This window comes from Xiphophorus couchianus, chromosome 2 (assembly GCF_001444195.1).
Source record: "Xiphophorus couchianus chromosome 2, X_couchianus-1.0, whole genome shotgun sequence".
Taxonomy (NCBI): Eukaryota; Metazoa; Chordata; class Actinopteri; order Cyprinodontiformes; family Poeciliidae; genus Xiphophorus; species Xiphophorus couchianus.
Genome location: NC_040229.1, coordinates 15,181,180 through 15,196,263, shown reverse-complemented (window position 1 = coordinate 15,196,263; position 15,084 = coordinate 15,181,180). Strand labels below are relative to the sequence as shown.

Genomic DNA, 15,084 nt, shown 5'->3' with positions numbered 1-15,084 from the left:
ACCTTCACATCATGTGTACTACATCCTGCGCCTCTTTGATGTTAAAGTTTAGTGTGGGACAAACCAATTATGGGCTTCATGAGTAGTGTGTTAATCAGGAGAGAAGGAACACTTCCTGAAACATATAGAGTGTTGTAATCTGGTTAATTTGAAGGAACTCTTTGAAAATATGACTTTCAAAGAGTAAATTAACAATAGGTGAATGCAAACATTTTCTTTTATAGAGAATAACATTTATATGTGTAGCATGTATCACACATGTACACCCCTTATCACAGAATTAAATAAGTGTTTCACAAAATAAAGCAAAAATATATGATAAAAAATGATGACACTAAACAAGAAATTAAAACAGAAAAACAGAAAACAGCTACAATTTTATTGAAGTTTAATCATTTGTTTCTTTCTTGTACAAATTAGTTTCCACCTAATCACTGCTTGATGGTCATCAAGCAATTGGTTATAGAAAACAATTTGTAGACCTCTGTGGGCTTGAAAGAGCAAAATAGCTAAATATAATCTCCAAAAACACAAGGAGAAACTTGGTGAACCCGAATATCTTTGCTGAAATATTTATTTTTAAAACAATATGAGCCTTAAGACAGAATCATGTACTTGTCCATATTAAAGGACAGTAGGTTTAAAAATTTAAACGCTGATGCTTTCTAGGGTCTACACATATAACTAGGGACTGAGTAACAATTTCTCTTCTTCAAAAAAAACCTTAACTAAACTTGTCAAACACATCGCTAGAAATTAGATGAACTTAAATTCAGACTTGTAAATAAGTCTATATTCAGACTTGTTTTGCAGTTTACCCCCATGTTGTCTTGTTGACATATTTTGGACAAGCAGGCATGTCAGATCGTCTGTCTGTTCGGTATTCTCATATCCAAAAACAGTCTGAAGAGTGAGCTGGAAGGAGGACAGGATTCAAGATGGACAAAAAATATTACTTCATTTTGTTTGCATTATGCTTCAAACCAACAGTGCTGACTGTTATATATTTATATATACTGTATATGTGTGTGGGGGGGTGTATACTTGAGTCAGCAACTGATGCATGAAGGACTGCTTTGCATTTTGAGCTGAAAAAGTATTGTCCATTCATTCTTTTGAGATTTTATGGAGATGTTGACATTCTGTTCATTCTTTGCTCCAAATAAATATCAAGTCCATGCCTGTCTTATTTAAGATCTCTGTTCTACTTATTTAATTTAGCAAGAATAAATCATTATTTCATAAAGGAGTAGTTCTGATATTTTTTTAATAGGGGGTTAGATTAGATTACTGTTATATCTTACAGAGATTAGTTTGCAGCTAATCCCAGTCAATCTGCTGTGTATTTTTGCTATGATAAAACAAGAAAACAAAAACTCCCACTAGTTTAAGAAATGTTTACTTGACTTTAAATAAGAATGTGGAGAATTTCAAGGTTTTTTAAAGATAAATTAATTATAGAATAATTTTGAAGTTTTCTATTTAAACTCCAGAAACATGGCGTCATGTTTGTTTTTTGATGTAACTCTCCAGGTCATTTGGTGTCGTGCTGTGGGAGATCGCCACCTTAGCTGAACAGCCTTACCAGGGCATGTCCAATGAACAAGTGCTGCGCTTTGTCATGGAAGGGGGACTCCTGGACAAACCCGACAACTGCCCGGACATGCTGTAAGTCTTGTGATTGAAAGAATGAACTGCTCTCTATGCCTCCTCTGTCCGGTCAATATTTTACCACGCGTCTATTTTAGGTTGAGGTTTTAAGGGTAAGAGATACCGCGTGCGTTCGCTGCAGTGAGGGCTGACATTAATGTCAGCGGTTAAAAGCAGCCAGTTGACGGCATGACTTAGACGGTCAGCTGGCAGCCGGGAGCCTCCTCACTCATCGATATCGGCCCATAGAAGGAATGCCACAACCGGTGTGTGAAAGATGCCAGTCATTCCGACTGTGGGAATCGTTATCGAGAGGGACAAGCAACAGGAATAAGCGCATCAGAAGCTATTAACATATTTGTGATTTCTTTGTGAAAACATTCCTGCTTTTTGAGAGGCGGAAATAGAAGACTGATGACTCTCAGCATGTAGGACTGCATACACTGTATGCGTTTCTTTGACCTCAATAAGAAGGCATTCTGCGCTCTCCCCTGCCGCTCCACACGGCTGACCTCACCTTAGAAAGAGCGCAAGCAGAACAAAAAATAGGGCTGAGTGTTATGCAGGCACAAACCTCTGGTTTCTATGGCAGCCCCAACAGTTTTGTCCTGATTACAGGAGTGTGTGGATTGTGTTACAGAGGTGGTGCTGGAGTAAGGGCTTAGCTTTTTTTTTGTCTTTGAGCGGCATGCAGTGGAGTCAGGCCGCTGCTCGTGGCCCCCTATGCTTTGGTGTTTTAAAGGAGACTTGAGGAAGACTACTGAAGCCAGACATTTAGACAAAGAGTGATGAATAGAGGGGATAACACAAAGTGGAAGTAGGGAGGAAAACATGCAGTAAGATGAGTCATATTTGGATGTTTTTCAACGTCTCCATGCAAAGTATTCCTCAGGTAGCTGTGAGTCACACAACTTGCCTACGGACTAAAGTTGCTTCTTTCAAGCAGGGTTACGAACAAAAGAGACTACATGGTGCCAGACACTTTTATTGACAACTCTGTTAAAAATGTATTACAAAACTTACAATGAATCAGTTTTTATTATTGCAGTAGAATTATTACAGATTATTTATCCGTCCATTGATTATACTTGCTTGCGGGGTTAAGGGATCTAATAATATGTTTAAAATAAATGTAAATCGTGGAATTCTTTACATTTGTGTTTCTTATTAAGTCTATGAGTTTCAGTAAACTTTAAATTTGTCAATCCATAGCTTTCTATTTCCCTGGTGTATAAGTATGATGTGATAGAGTGACTGATTTTTCTTAGAAACTGGCCACCAGACCGGAAGAGGGCCCATATTTATATTAGCTATGAACAAAGGAGGTAAAAAAAAAATCTCAGTGCTACAGATATGTACAGAGCGACATCCTGGGCTCACCAAGTGCAATACCTCCGCAGTATTTTCATGTGACACTCAGCATCTTATTGGTCACAACAGTTTAAAATCTGCATCACTGACACTGTGTTATTTGACCAGTGCCTGAAATTAAACACCGGCTGAGATGAGCACTGATAAACCCTGGTGAGAAATTTCAGGATGGCAATGGACACCGGCCTAGTGCTAAACAAAACATTGACAGAAGGAATAAACAGCAAAGTATACGATAGCATAGCTGAGGCTATATTTACATGGCATATACAATTGAAACAACTCTGGTTTTGACAGGTTAGAAGTGAGTTTCCACTAATGGCACAAATGACAAGATGCTGACAAGAAGTCAGGTTTTTAACCTGTTTTATAACATAGCATCAACAAGTGTACTGGACACCAGATATTGGACGAAGCAGAAGGCAGGTTACTGTGGTGTGTCAGCACAGCCGAAAGTATTAGATTTCTTTTCATTAGAACTCTCCTCTGCGTGGGTTTGGACATCATATGTCAACTTTGAGATGCTTCCTGCAATTCTGGCAAAAACAAACAAAAAAAAAAAAGTCAGCCACCCCCTCTGCTGCTCCAGAATAAGAAGTTAGACCTGGGCTTAGTCAAGCTCTACCTCAAATTTCTCTGGGAGGAGAACAGCTGGCACCTAGCTGCAGGACTGATTCTGAACGCCAAGAAGGCCTCAAGGAGAGAAGACAAACAAGACTGAGGGGGAACAGCGGTAACGGAGCCTGAGATGGCTGAGGTGTTTATGTCAGTGAGCCTTAGAGAGTATTCTTAGCTTGTTTGTGTATAATTGAAGTTGCGGCATGTGGTGCAGAACCACACAAAACTGTAATAATTCTCTCTTTTTATGGTGTTGTTTTGACATTCCCAAAGCTCGGTTGCTGGCCTGGCACAGTAACCTGAAGGAAGACTTACTGCTCCACTGAGTGGATTTTACATAACGGATCTAACAGTACGCATTGTGCTGTGGTAGAAAAACATCAAAATTGCAAATCTTTGAAGCAGCCATAAAGTTAACTTCTAGATTTACAAGTCGTGTCAATACGCCTCTGCGCCAAAGATTAGTCTTTGTTAGAAAACTAGACATTATGGGAGAGGAGACATACTCATCAACATATTTGAAGCGTTTGAATGAAGTAAAAAAGGGCAGATTTATAACAGATGGGACATGCTTTTTATATTTACACCTGTAGAAGACGATGGAAAAACAGCAGCTAAGGCTATTTATGTAAATCTATAACTTGTTACTGTATTTTATAACTTTAATATTTTGTTTGTACACAACTTTAAAGTCAAAACACATCAGCAAACTGAGCTTAAATGTCAAAAGAGCTCAAAAACCTAGAAATGTCAGTCTCTCCTGCCACCTGCTGGTGAGAAACAGGCTTACAATGATTAAACGCTGCATCCAGGCATGCCTCCAAACCATTTAAACCACTGCAGTGCAAGTAGTTCTCTACCTAAAACATTCAATTCATCAACTTACACAGTCTCGTTATTCAGGTTTTTGCATATAATTTTGGATTCTGACATTGAAGTGTAATTTAGGAATCTTATTCTATAGTGCAGCATTAATAATCTTGCTTTTTGTAAAGTTCTCTAAATCTGTTTGCACTTTTCTGTTCTCTTTGCACACATGTAGTGGATTTTAATTTGGCCAAATTCTCCACAAGTCTGCACTCGTTCACATTTCTTCCTGCTTTGATTGTCAGAGGGCAAAATGAATCTTAACTTTGATTGGAAATTTACTTCTAAGGACCATATTACTTATTTCAACCACTTTTAAAGCACAAGGTGGATGTTAAACCCTGACAATACATTAATTTTGGCTATGCTTAACAGTGCTTTGAAAACATTACAGGCTCCTTTTCTTGTTGCTTTTTGTCACAGTTGTCTATTAGTCTTTTGACTAACAGTCAAAAGCATTCCAAGTAAACAAGTAATAAATGTAGTTTTTAAAAAATATATTTTACTGGGGTGAAAAACATCTATTCAAACCAGCCTGGTACAATATGAAAAAATAACTGCACCCCTGAACCTAATGACTTGGCAGAAAGAACTGAGACAAGAGTTCTTGGTCCTATCAATTACAGCAAGTTGTTGAAGTGCTGCAGCAGCAAAGTCATCTATCCACTTTTGAAATAATTTTGATTGGCCAAACAGAAAATTATAATCTATCAGTTTTCAAAAATCCAAAGTGGTGTTATCAGGGCCAAAATAGAATATATGGCTCAGATTTCTTTCTTTAACAAAGTTCAAAATTTAAGGAGCAAATTCTTCAATCGCCATGGCATTCATACAATGTGCTCCCCTCAGGTTTGAGCTGATGAGGATGTGCTGGCAGTACAACCCCAAGATGCGTCCGTCCTTCCTGGAGATCATCAGCAGCATCAAAGGGGATCTGGATCCCCACTTCCAGGAGGTGAGCTTCTTCTACAGTGAGGAGAACAAGCCGCCGGACATGGAGGAGCTCGACATGGAGGTGGAGAACATGGAGAACATTCCACTGGACCCTGTATCTACCAGGCAACCATCAGCTGCTGGCGTTCCCCCGTCTGGGTGTATGGGAAGCAGGTCACCTCCTTCCTCGCAGCAGTTATCCCCCTTGCAAGGCCCAAGTACTCCCTTACTAGGATGTGTGTCCCATTCGCCACCGGGGCCTCTGCCCTCGGCCATGACGTCTTCGGGACAGGGCTCGGACAAGCACTCAGGACATGCGTTGCCCAACGGGCCTGTGGTGGTCCTGCGGCCCAACTTTGATGAGTTGGAGCCGTACGCACACATGAACGGAGGCAGAAAGAACGAGCGGGCGTTACCGCTGCCCCAGTCGTCAGCCTGCTGATATCAGTCGAGCATCTCCTCTTCCTCTCACACAGGGTAACTAATACCTCTCAGTCTCTTCAGGAGAGTTGGGCGAGGTAAGAAAATTACTTTGTTTCTACTGTGTGCCAGTAGATGGGCTCTCCACTCCATTTAAGGCGTGGAACGACCAGAGAACACAAACTCTGAGAACGGTATAACAGCACAGAAACCTGCTGAGGCATGTGGAGTTTGGTGGCTCAGACACATTGGGGGACTCCTTCCTGTGTGGCCGACATTGTTACATACAAGCCCTTCAAGAAGGAAGGATGTATATTGGCACACAGACTTCTACATGAACTCAAGAAAAAATCTTTTTAGCATATCTGCCAGCAAAACCAACAGAAGAGCACTTTTGCCCTGAGGATTTCAGAGAGGATGTGATGAATATATTGAGCGTCTATTTATAGAATCCCATCATTCTCTCTACATTATGGTAAAGCTCCTCCTTTTTGTGAGCCAGCCGGGTTCATGTTGTGTGGCAAAATCTCCTTTAAAAATAAGACTCTTAAATATTATTATTTTCTACGTGATCCTGTCAGGTGTGGGTTAAATTGGTAGGCCTGTTTTGTATCTGCCAAACTTTTGCCAAATCAAGCTTTTCCTTCAGTCTCCTAAGGGTGTCCTCTTTTTTGTTAAAAACTGTGATTCAGAGTTAATGACAAATCAAATCCTCCTGTGCAATAAAGAAAAAAAAATACTTGCCATATAACTTAGAATGTTTTTACTAAATTTAAATGCAATTGTTAACAGATTATGCTGGGCCAAATAACACATCATAAGCAGAAGCCAGCCCAAACACAATATCAGGTACAAGACTTTACTTAAAGAAGTGACTGTCAGGTCATAAGCAGCCACAATATTGTGATTGGAGATGGAGAATGCAGACTTTGAATTTGATTGCACTATTTTGTGCTATTTATGTTGATAGCGATAAAAGCTGATAATAAATAAATCATTTTGGCTGTAAATCTGTTACTACATGCAGTCAGATCCTCAAAAACAAACATTGAAACTAAAACTACAATACAGTATTCATTCCAATCAATCCTACTTTTAAAAATAATAACCACAATGTATGCATCGAAAAATAGTTCATTAACTATGAACTATAGTCAATAAAACTAAAGATCAATAAAATTGATCTTTAGTTCTGAACAACTAAACAACTGCTATATAAAAATATTTTATCCCCCCATATTAATTAAACAAAAAGTAGATCAAGGTTTTAAACATTCATATTCGAGGCATAAAACATAAGACACAGGACTGGGTGATACAATGTAAAAATATTTCAATATATTTATGATTTATAGCATTACACAGCGAGACATGTAAGTTCATTCCTAATCACTCTAATTACATTCAACCTCTGACTTCAGTGGCAAAACACAACTCAGATTCATCAGGTTAATGAACGTTGCAGCTGTCCTCTCACATAATCCAGCATTAGAAATGACTTAACGAGTCTGGCTCCAAAGGTTAAGATACTATTTTTGTCTCATTTTGAAAAGATTATATTTGACTGGCAACTATTTTTGCAAAAAACATGTGATAACTGATATTACAGGGAAAATACAAATCCGTTACCACTGACAGCTGACAAGATTGCAAAACTTTTAACTACTAAACAAAATATCCAAATAAACAACTGTTTGCACAGCATGAGAGAGAAAACATGGGACATGCTTTGACACATCAGCGATTTAAACACATGGGAAGTAAATGGAAAATCTCGGAAAAAATCATTACAAGTTACTCTGTAGGGTTTAAAATTAACAATACAGTACAATCTGTCTAGAAACTGATTATGCAATCAATGTTTAGCATAATATTTACACCTGCGACAGGCTAAGAGATGGCAGAATAAAAACTTTAAAAGCTGTTTCATAAAGGCATCAAATTACTAACACTTTATCGTTAGTACTGAGTATTGAGAAAGGTCACATAAAACTACTCTTTGTTTGCTGGCTGCCTAGTGTTGTAAGTGTTTTTTATCTTTGTAGATACTCTCATCAAGACAAGGTGCCTTGACGGATTTTTGCGCTGCAGCCCTCAACTAGTCTTTCCTCTTTTGCAAGATTATTAGCCAAAATGTAGCTTTTAATAAAACTTGAGCAGCTTTTGTGGCAATGAGCTGATGGCTCTCTCATCCAGGATGATAAAATGTCAGAGTTGTTTCAAGTGTATCACTTCTCTAAAAGTTCATGATGCAGGACTGTTTTTATTTGTAAACCTATTTATTTGTTAATTTAGCATCTGTCACTAAAAACTAAATTGTTGGGCTGTTATTTTTACCTTTGTTACAACTTGTAAACAGTCTGGATGCTAAAGAGTTTTTTTTTTTAATGGCTGGGGGAGATCTGAGTAAGCGATTTGATCTGCATTAGGGAAAAACATATTTATCACCCAGTCCCAAGTCGAATTACCAGAAACCACTTAAGCCTAATCAATTAAACAATCAGTTCAAAAAGCAATCCCAGATGAGCCCCAAAATTATTATGGCTGAAACTCAGTAACAAGACAGAATTGCCCAGTTTGGCTGAATTTTGGGAAATTAATATAAACAGGAGAGAAAAATGCTGAAAATGCTGTGCTAGTATTTGTAACATGCCTCATATCATGCAGCATAGCTTGTGCTCTTTAACAAAGAGAAAGTACAGCTGTGACATTACATTGTTTCAAACTGATGTAAAAATGTGGTTTCTCACAGAATGAACCAAAAAATATAACATATCAGCATGATACAGATGCACTCAAATCATGTTATAAAACATTTGAAAATCTGATTATAATTTATTAATGACATTCAACTACCAATAGTACCTGCAGTTCTTGAATCTAATTCAAGAACTAATAAAAAATTTGTTCCACCTCCGGAAAATCCCTTTTCACATATGTTTGGTCCAAAAAACAACAACTCTGAATTACTATCTCAGTCTATTCTTTAGTTTGAAATACAGTATGTTTCAGTGCAAATCATTGGTCCTCTAGAGCTGGCAACCCAGCTTGTCACCCTGCTTTACTTTCTCAAAGTTTTGAGATGAACATTGTTCAGATCCAGTGGTATCAAAACCACAGCAACAAATTGGAGGCATCAATTGAGAGGCTGTTGGATCAGATTTCGTAGCCTAGAGGCAAACGTTCAAGTCTCTAAAAATGGTCATTATTGGTCTTTCTTGCATTTCAAACACACAGGAAAGGTCTTACAGTTGCATTTTAGACTGCAGGATCATTTTTATACACATCATTGGGTTTTGTCACTTTTAAAAAAAAATTAAATACAACTTTTTTATACTTTTAAAAATGTTTGCCTCTATGTCTGTACAGAACAAAGCTGCTATTTTATTCTTTTTCTCTTTTTGGATGTTATATATATAAATATATCTATATATAGAGAACTCCTTCAGGTTTGCTATTTTATGATCTCCACAGCAGTCCCTTTTTATATCTTTAAGCTCTGTTTAAAACAAAAAATAAAAGAAAGTTACCCCTCAAGATTTTGAGTAACACTAAATTTCATTCATTGCCTTTTTTAATGACTATGTCTCTTGTTGTTTTGTCAATATATATAATTATTAGAGATGAACATGTTAGCTCGATGTGTGAGCTTGTACTTCTACACCCTTTGTTTTGTTTTTTTCTATTATTATTGTTTAGCACTGTGCCTAGTGTTGCCCCCTAGGTACGATTTAATCTCAGGTTAAAGTAAAGGCTTTGCTTTCCCCACACATTCTCCTCTCCTTTACTTGCCTCACCTTTTGCCCCTTTCTAAGTCACCCCTCTCATGTTTTCTAAAGTGAAACAGTTTCCTCTTCTCTTCCCTTTGCTGGTCTCTAACAGCAAACCTCCCCTCCCTGTGCCTCCTTTCAAAGTCAGGATTAGCTCCGACATACAAGACGGCACTTCAGACAAGATCTGGTTTTGTAAACCCATCCATCTCATGCCTAATCTCCAGTAAATAGGGCTAACTGGGTTCTCTTGTTTGCCTTAAATATGTCAACCATATACTCTAAGCATTTAAAGTTTGCAATTTTCATTTTATCCTCTCGAGCACAAAATGACATCACTCCTGCTAGTATCAAAATTTCAAGATGAGATTTCAAAAGCCACATCTGAAAACCAAATAAAGGATGGGTTAAAGTCCAGGGAAGGGAACAAGTTTCAATGTCACGATTGAAAATAAAAGGTCTTAAAATGGCTGAATAGTAAAAAGTGTGTTGAAGGATTTCTAATGTTGCCTGGTGATTTTCTTTTTTTTTCTCCTCTTAAACTTATTTTCCTTGTAGGAGTGTTTATTTATTTATTGTTGTATTTTCCTTCTGAATACCAGTAAAAATCACTGTAAAAATGCCCCATAAATAAGTACAAACTTGGTTTAATATTTTTATTATTTTATGTATGCATTGTCCTTGATGTCATGGCGAGTGTACTTGTTTTTTTTTTTCTTTTTTTTCTTCCATTCAGGCATATATCTACCTCACTCTTTTTAAATATGTGTATAAGCAAAAACAAATACATCTCACTCTTAAATTTTAGGATAAACCTCACCTAGTTAAATTTTTTTAAAAATCCACAGGGATCTAGATAAAACCTCATATAAAGCAGACCGGGACAGAAGGTGGAATGAGTTCGGCCTGTGAATGCCCACACGACTGGTTTTACGAAAAAATCAAGTTTCTATCTCAAATTTAGAATAAAGACACCACAGAGCTGACAAAACTTCACTGTTTTTCAGCAGGATCATGAACAACCATTGTGGATCAGTATGTGATGAAACAGAGCCAAACATTCCATCTCCACTGAGTTCCGACCTATTGTCACAACCTTCAACTCCTCAAATCACAACCACCAGAATCTCATCAAAAATGTATTTATAAAGAAATCTTAAAAAGATGACACAGGAAATATTAAGAAAGGGAAATGGGTTATTTACCTCCAAGAATGAAATAAATAAAAAACACACCACATATGTATGCGGTTCTACTTGCAGGTGATATGCCATTTTAAAACCTTCACTTTATTCCAAAACCGACAGCATTTAAGTTCTGCCTGAAGTATCAATAAGTGTTGTGAATGTAACAAGGACAGATATGTAGTTTTCACGCAAAGCATCTAAGAAAAAGGAAAATCTCACCTTGTACCTGTTTCTACCTTCTGTAAGCATAAAAAAACACTTTTCGATTATAAGTGGCAGAGAGCTAAAAAGCCACTATTTAGTTTTATCATTTCTGTAAACTCCATGTGGTTCTTTGTCATGTATCGATTAGAAATGTTGTGTCCATGTGATTTTCTTAGTTTTGATCTTTCAGACATTACAATGGATATAAAACGTTTACACACCGCTGGTAAAATGCCAGATTTCTGACATGTTCAAGAGTTGGACCAAGATAAACCATTTCAGAGTTTTAACCCTCTCTAATGTGACCCACTCAAAACACTGTTGTAATGTAAATGTGTCCCCATTAAACTATGTTGTATGGGACCATTCAATCTAAGCTTCAAGGCATGACTCTACCACCATTTTGCATCACTGAGTGTATGAGTTTTTTTTTATTTATTTATTTATTTATTTTTTGCTAAGGTGCCTTGTTTGTTCTAAACACCTTTTTAAAAACATAGCCCCCCAAAAATTAAACACTGGTTTTGTTGAACTGCAACACATTTTCATGTCATGGGTTAGGGAAATGTCAAATGTGTTTTTGCAAAATTGGATTGGATTCCAGTTTGTCATTCTACTCCTTAGCCTAGACACATAAAGAACACAGGAGACCATCATCTCACATGCTACACAGTCAGTACTTGCCAGACTTCCTGACCAGTTTTCTTCTCGTCTTTCCACTAACTTCGGATGTTGTCCAGTGTCTGGTAATGTCATTGTTGCGCCCCAATTTCTCAACCTGATGTTGACTCTTTGAACTGTGCTCCATGGAATATCTAAAACCTTGGAAACTCTTTTGTGCTCTTCTCTCAAAGATTTTTGGTTTGTTCTTCAAGTTTGTAGTACATTAAAGGAGGAAAACGTTCTGACATGGTTTATCATGATTTCACTTTTTACATATAAGCAGGCATGTTAACAGGGGTTGTGTTTCCACTGTATCTATACACACCACTTTTAGTGCTGCCGGTTTAGTCACCACAGTGGATCTTACAGCATCACCAAAAATGTTATCTGTACAAGGAAGCGAAGCAGCTCCAACACCTCAAAACCTCTTTCAAAGCCTCAGCTGCACGTTTTACTCATGGCCATTGGCATATTGACGGACTTGGAGGAAAGTGGGCTTTTTCTTTTCCTTTTTTTCAAATTAGAAGTTACCCACAAGGTAACTTTTAATGTAAAAGTTTGGTGCTCAGTCCTCTTAATCATGCAACTGAACAATCTATTCATGTTTTTTAAAGAGCCAAGTTGCTGCTGAATTTCTTTACAGAAACCACCACTGACAAGCAAAAAAGTTCAAGACGTTAACATATCTGTGTGTTTATGTTTGTCCAGAAATCGTTAAATATTTTTGTTTTTCAGTTCTTAGGAGTCACTGATATGCTAAGGGAGGAGCTACCAGTTACTATTAGATCCCAAACCTGTCAAATCTGCAACATTTCCAACATGGACAGAGCCAGGAAAGGGATGTTGCATAAATTACGGGTAGTTCAGGTAACAAGTGAACAACGTAGTTAGAAAAAAATAATTTAAAGTTTCGCAAGTCGTTCTTTAATTTACTGTAGACTGTAACCATAATCATACTCATATCCTTTCAATTTTTTTCATTAAAAAACGTCAGGTTTATGGAGAAGGCATCACAGCAGTCTCCTGCAATAATTAGGTTTGAGGTGTATCGATTCACTCATGTCTGTTTTTGTTTTATTTCATCTGCATTCCTAAAACCTTCGGAGGGGCCTTGGTCTTCTACTGCTACTACACTTATTAAATTCTGTGTTCATAACTTGACAGGGGAAGAATAATCAAACTGTTTTCTCTAGTCTCTGTCTTCTTTTCAAGCTCTGTATCTGAGGCCTCAAAGTTGTTTTTTCACACGTATAGCTGAGATGGTGTATTTTTGACAAGCCGTCTCAAAAATGTGTATAAGAGAATTTCTTGTATTTTACTTTTTTCTGAAATTTTGAATAAATAAGTAAATGAGAACTATGCTTGTTTGTTTTATTTTTCTGCATACAGGACAATCTTGGAAGAAATCCTAAAGGAGGCTGTAAAATACTTGAGACTGAGGTAAAAAGATAAGAGTTTAGATCAAAGCATATTCATATAGTGAGAAGGCTCGCTTAAATGGCCCCGAGCTGAATTAAATCAATTTTGTGGCAAAATTTCAGTAATAATGTTCACAGATTCTTTTTGTTAACCTTTCATTTCAAATCTCAGTGAATTACCCCACAGTTGTAACGTGACAATAGTGGAAAAGTTCAAGGCATGCTGAGTGAAAATCTACCTACGTTTCTGAGTGATATTTGGCTTCTTCCAGCTGATCAAGCATCATGACAATTGTTTCCTGAAGAAGAGGTACCAGTCTCTCAGCCGAGGATAAACTGCCAGATGAGGGTATATGGATGAAAGCTGCTCTCCTCTCACCATGATACAGTGAGCAGTAATAAGCAAAATCACACAAGTATCTGAAAAGAAGAAAGCGCGACCTTATATTTGCGTCTGTTAATGCAGATCAGAAAAAGGGCTGGCTGCCTACCTGCCAGCATCTCTAGAATGAACCACATCCATTCCTGCTTGCTTAAAGTGCTTGGAGATGGTCCTCATATTAACAACGGAGTCCAGTTTCTCTGGGCCGCCTACGATGCAGAGGTGATCTGTGGGGGAGCAGTTGCAAACGTCTCGGGTGCTATATCCGCTGTTCTTACCAGTTTGCTCCAAAATGACAAGACTGGAACCTCTGGCTATGCCCAGGGGAACAGCAAACTTTGAATACAAGCATGCAAACATGATTCAGCTTCTTGTGTTTCAAAAATGTGTATTCTCTATAGATACTGTAGCAAAAATTACACATAGTGATATCATGTCTTATTTCACAGGTATATTGTGGTTACCCTAAGGATCAAAATAACAAGGCAAATAATGCCAACAACTACCAATATAATATCTTCTTATTTTTAACAAAAACAAAACACCAATTTACAAAAAAAAAGAGTAGTACAGACCTTTAACTAACGTTTTGAATGCTTTGCATGATGATTTCTATTAGGTCTTTTAGGTGTGTCAAACTCAAATTTTTATTTCTACCTTTGGTTTAAGGGTCTGCCAAAGCTCAGCAATAATCCTCTGGGTTGAACTGTAGCTAACTGGCAGTTCCTTGATGTAAACATCGATGCGCTGTCCCATCCCGGCCAACTTTAATCCCTGCGGTAAACGAAACACACAGCTAAAATTAACCAGAGAGGTAAACAGGAGTCTGTTTTCCAAACATTGGACCTTACCTGGGCTGTTGTCCAGCTGGGGTTCACCAAGAACTGTCTGAACGGTCCAAACCCTTCAAAGTGTATTCAACACGTGTTTTTAAAAGTATGAAGAGTGTACATATCATTGAGCAAATTCTTATTTTACCTGTAACAACGACAATTTCTCTTTCGCTCATAGCGTGTCCAAGCTAATAGAGGGTAGCAAACAGAGTAAACAAGAGTGAAAACGTTTGTACTCCTTGTAATTTACGATGCGTCCGCCAGGAGGAGCCATTCCATTTAATAACTGAAGTTATCAGACGGGGTGCGTTCATGTGCTTCAGGCAAACAAATGATAAAAGGAGCCTGGGTAGACTACAAGTAGACCGAATTGCAAAGTGATAGATCGTTACTCAGACATTTAGTAATATACTTACATTTTTAAATGCCCACTATCACAAAATTATTTTCATTTAGAATAATTTGAACAATCAGAGAAGTTGATGTTTATTATTAAAATACAAAACATTACCAGAAACAAAAACACCCCATTCCTCACAATTAATCATAACAGTCCTTTACGAAAGTTATATGAGAAAGCATTTTTCCCTTCTGTCACATCCAAAATTATGAAAACTAAAAAAAAAATATCTACGTATCTTTATACTGTATGTACATAATAGAATTGCCAACAAAAGGTTTTTAATTTACTGAAACATCTAACATTTGATGCAAACCAGGCACAACAAAAACTACACTGATGCTATTGATTAAACATAGAAAGAAAAA

General features: G+C 37.4%; 2 protein-coding genes across 7 annotated transcripts in view; one reads left to right on the top strand and one right to left on the bottom strand.

The window, feature by feature from the left end:
* The window catches only part of igf1ra (insulin-like growth factor 1a receptor), a 91,977-nt gene extending 78,938 nt beyond the window's left edge, over positions 1-13,039 (top strand). Inside the window, exons 20-21 of the mRNA XM_028038111.1 lie at positions 1,534-1,668; positions 5,356-13,039. Of these exons, the coding sequence (XP_027893912.1) occupies positions 1,534-1,668; positions 5,356-5,881 (661 nt within the window). The 3' untranslated portion in view covers positions 5,882-13,039. The remainder of the gene's footprint in view (positions 1-1,533; positions 1,669-5,355) is intronic.
* Positions 366-15,034, bottom strand: pgpep1l (pyroglutamyl-peptidase I like). Of its 6 annotated transcripts, XM_028038161.1 has the most exons (7): positions 14,462-15,034; positions 14,335-14,387; positions 14,141-14,257; positions 13,593-13,819; positions 13,345-13,521; positions 3,647-3,714; positions 2,620-3,557 (listed from the first exon to the last, which is right to left on the bottom strand). In XM_028038161.1, the coding sequence occupies exons 1-6, from the start codon at positions 14,490-14,492 to the stop codon at positions 3,648-3,650; spliced, it is 672 nt and encodes a 223-aa protein (XP_027893962.1). In that variant the 5' UTR covers positions 14,493-15,034; the 3' UTR covers positions 2,620-3,557; position 3,647. The 6 variants fall into 6 exon arrangements, with proteins under 6 accessions (XP_027893971.1, XP_027893962.1, XP_027893988.1 ...); XM_028038170.1 differs by lacking the exons at positions 2,620-3,557; positions 3,647-3,714 and adding an exon at positions 366-915; XM_028038187.1 differs by lacking the exon at positions 3,647-3,714 and having other exon boundaries at positions 14,141-14,279.
* Between the last annotated feature and the right edge of the window lie 50 nt (positions 15,035-15,084).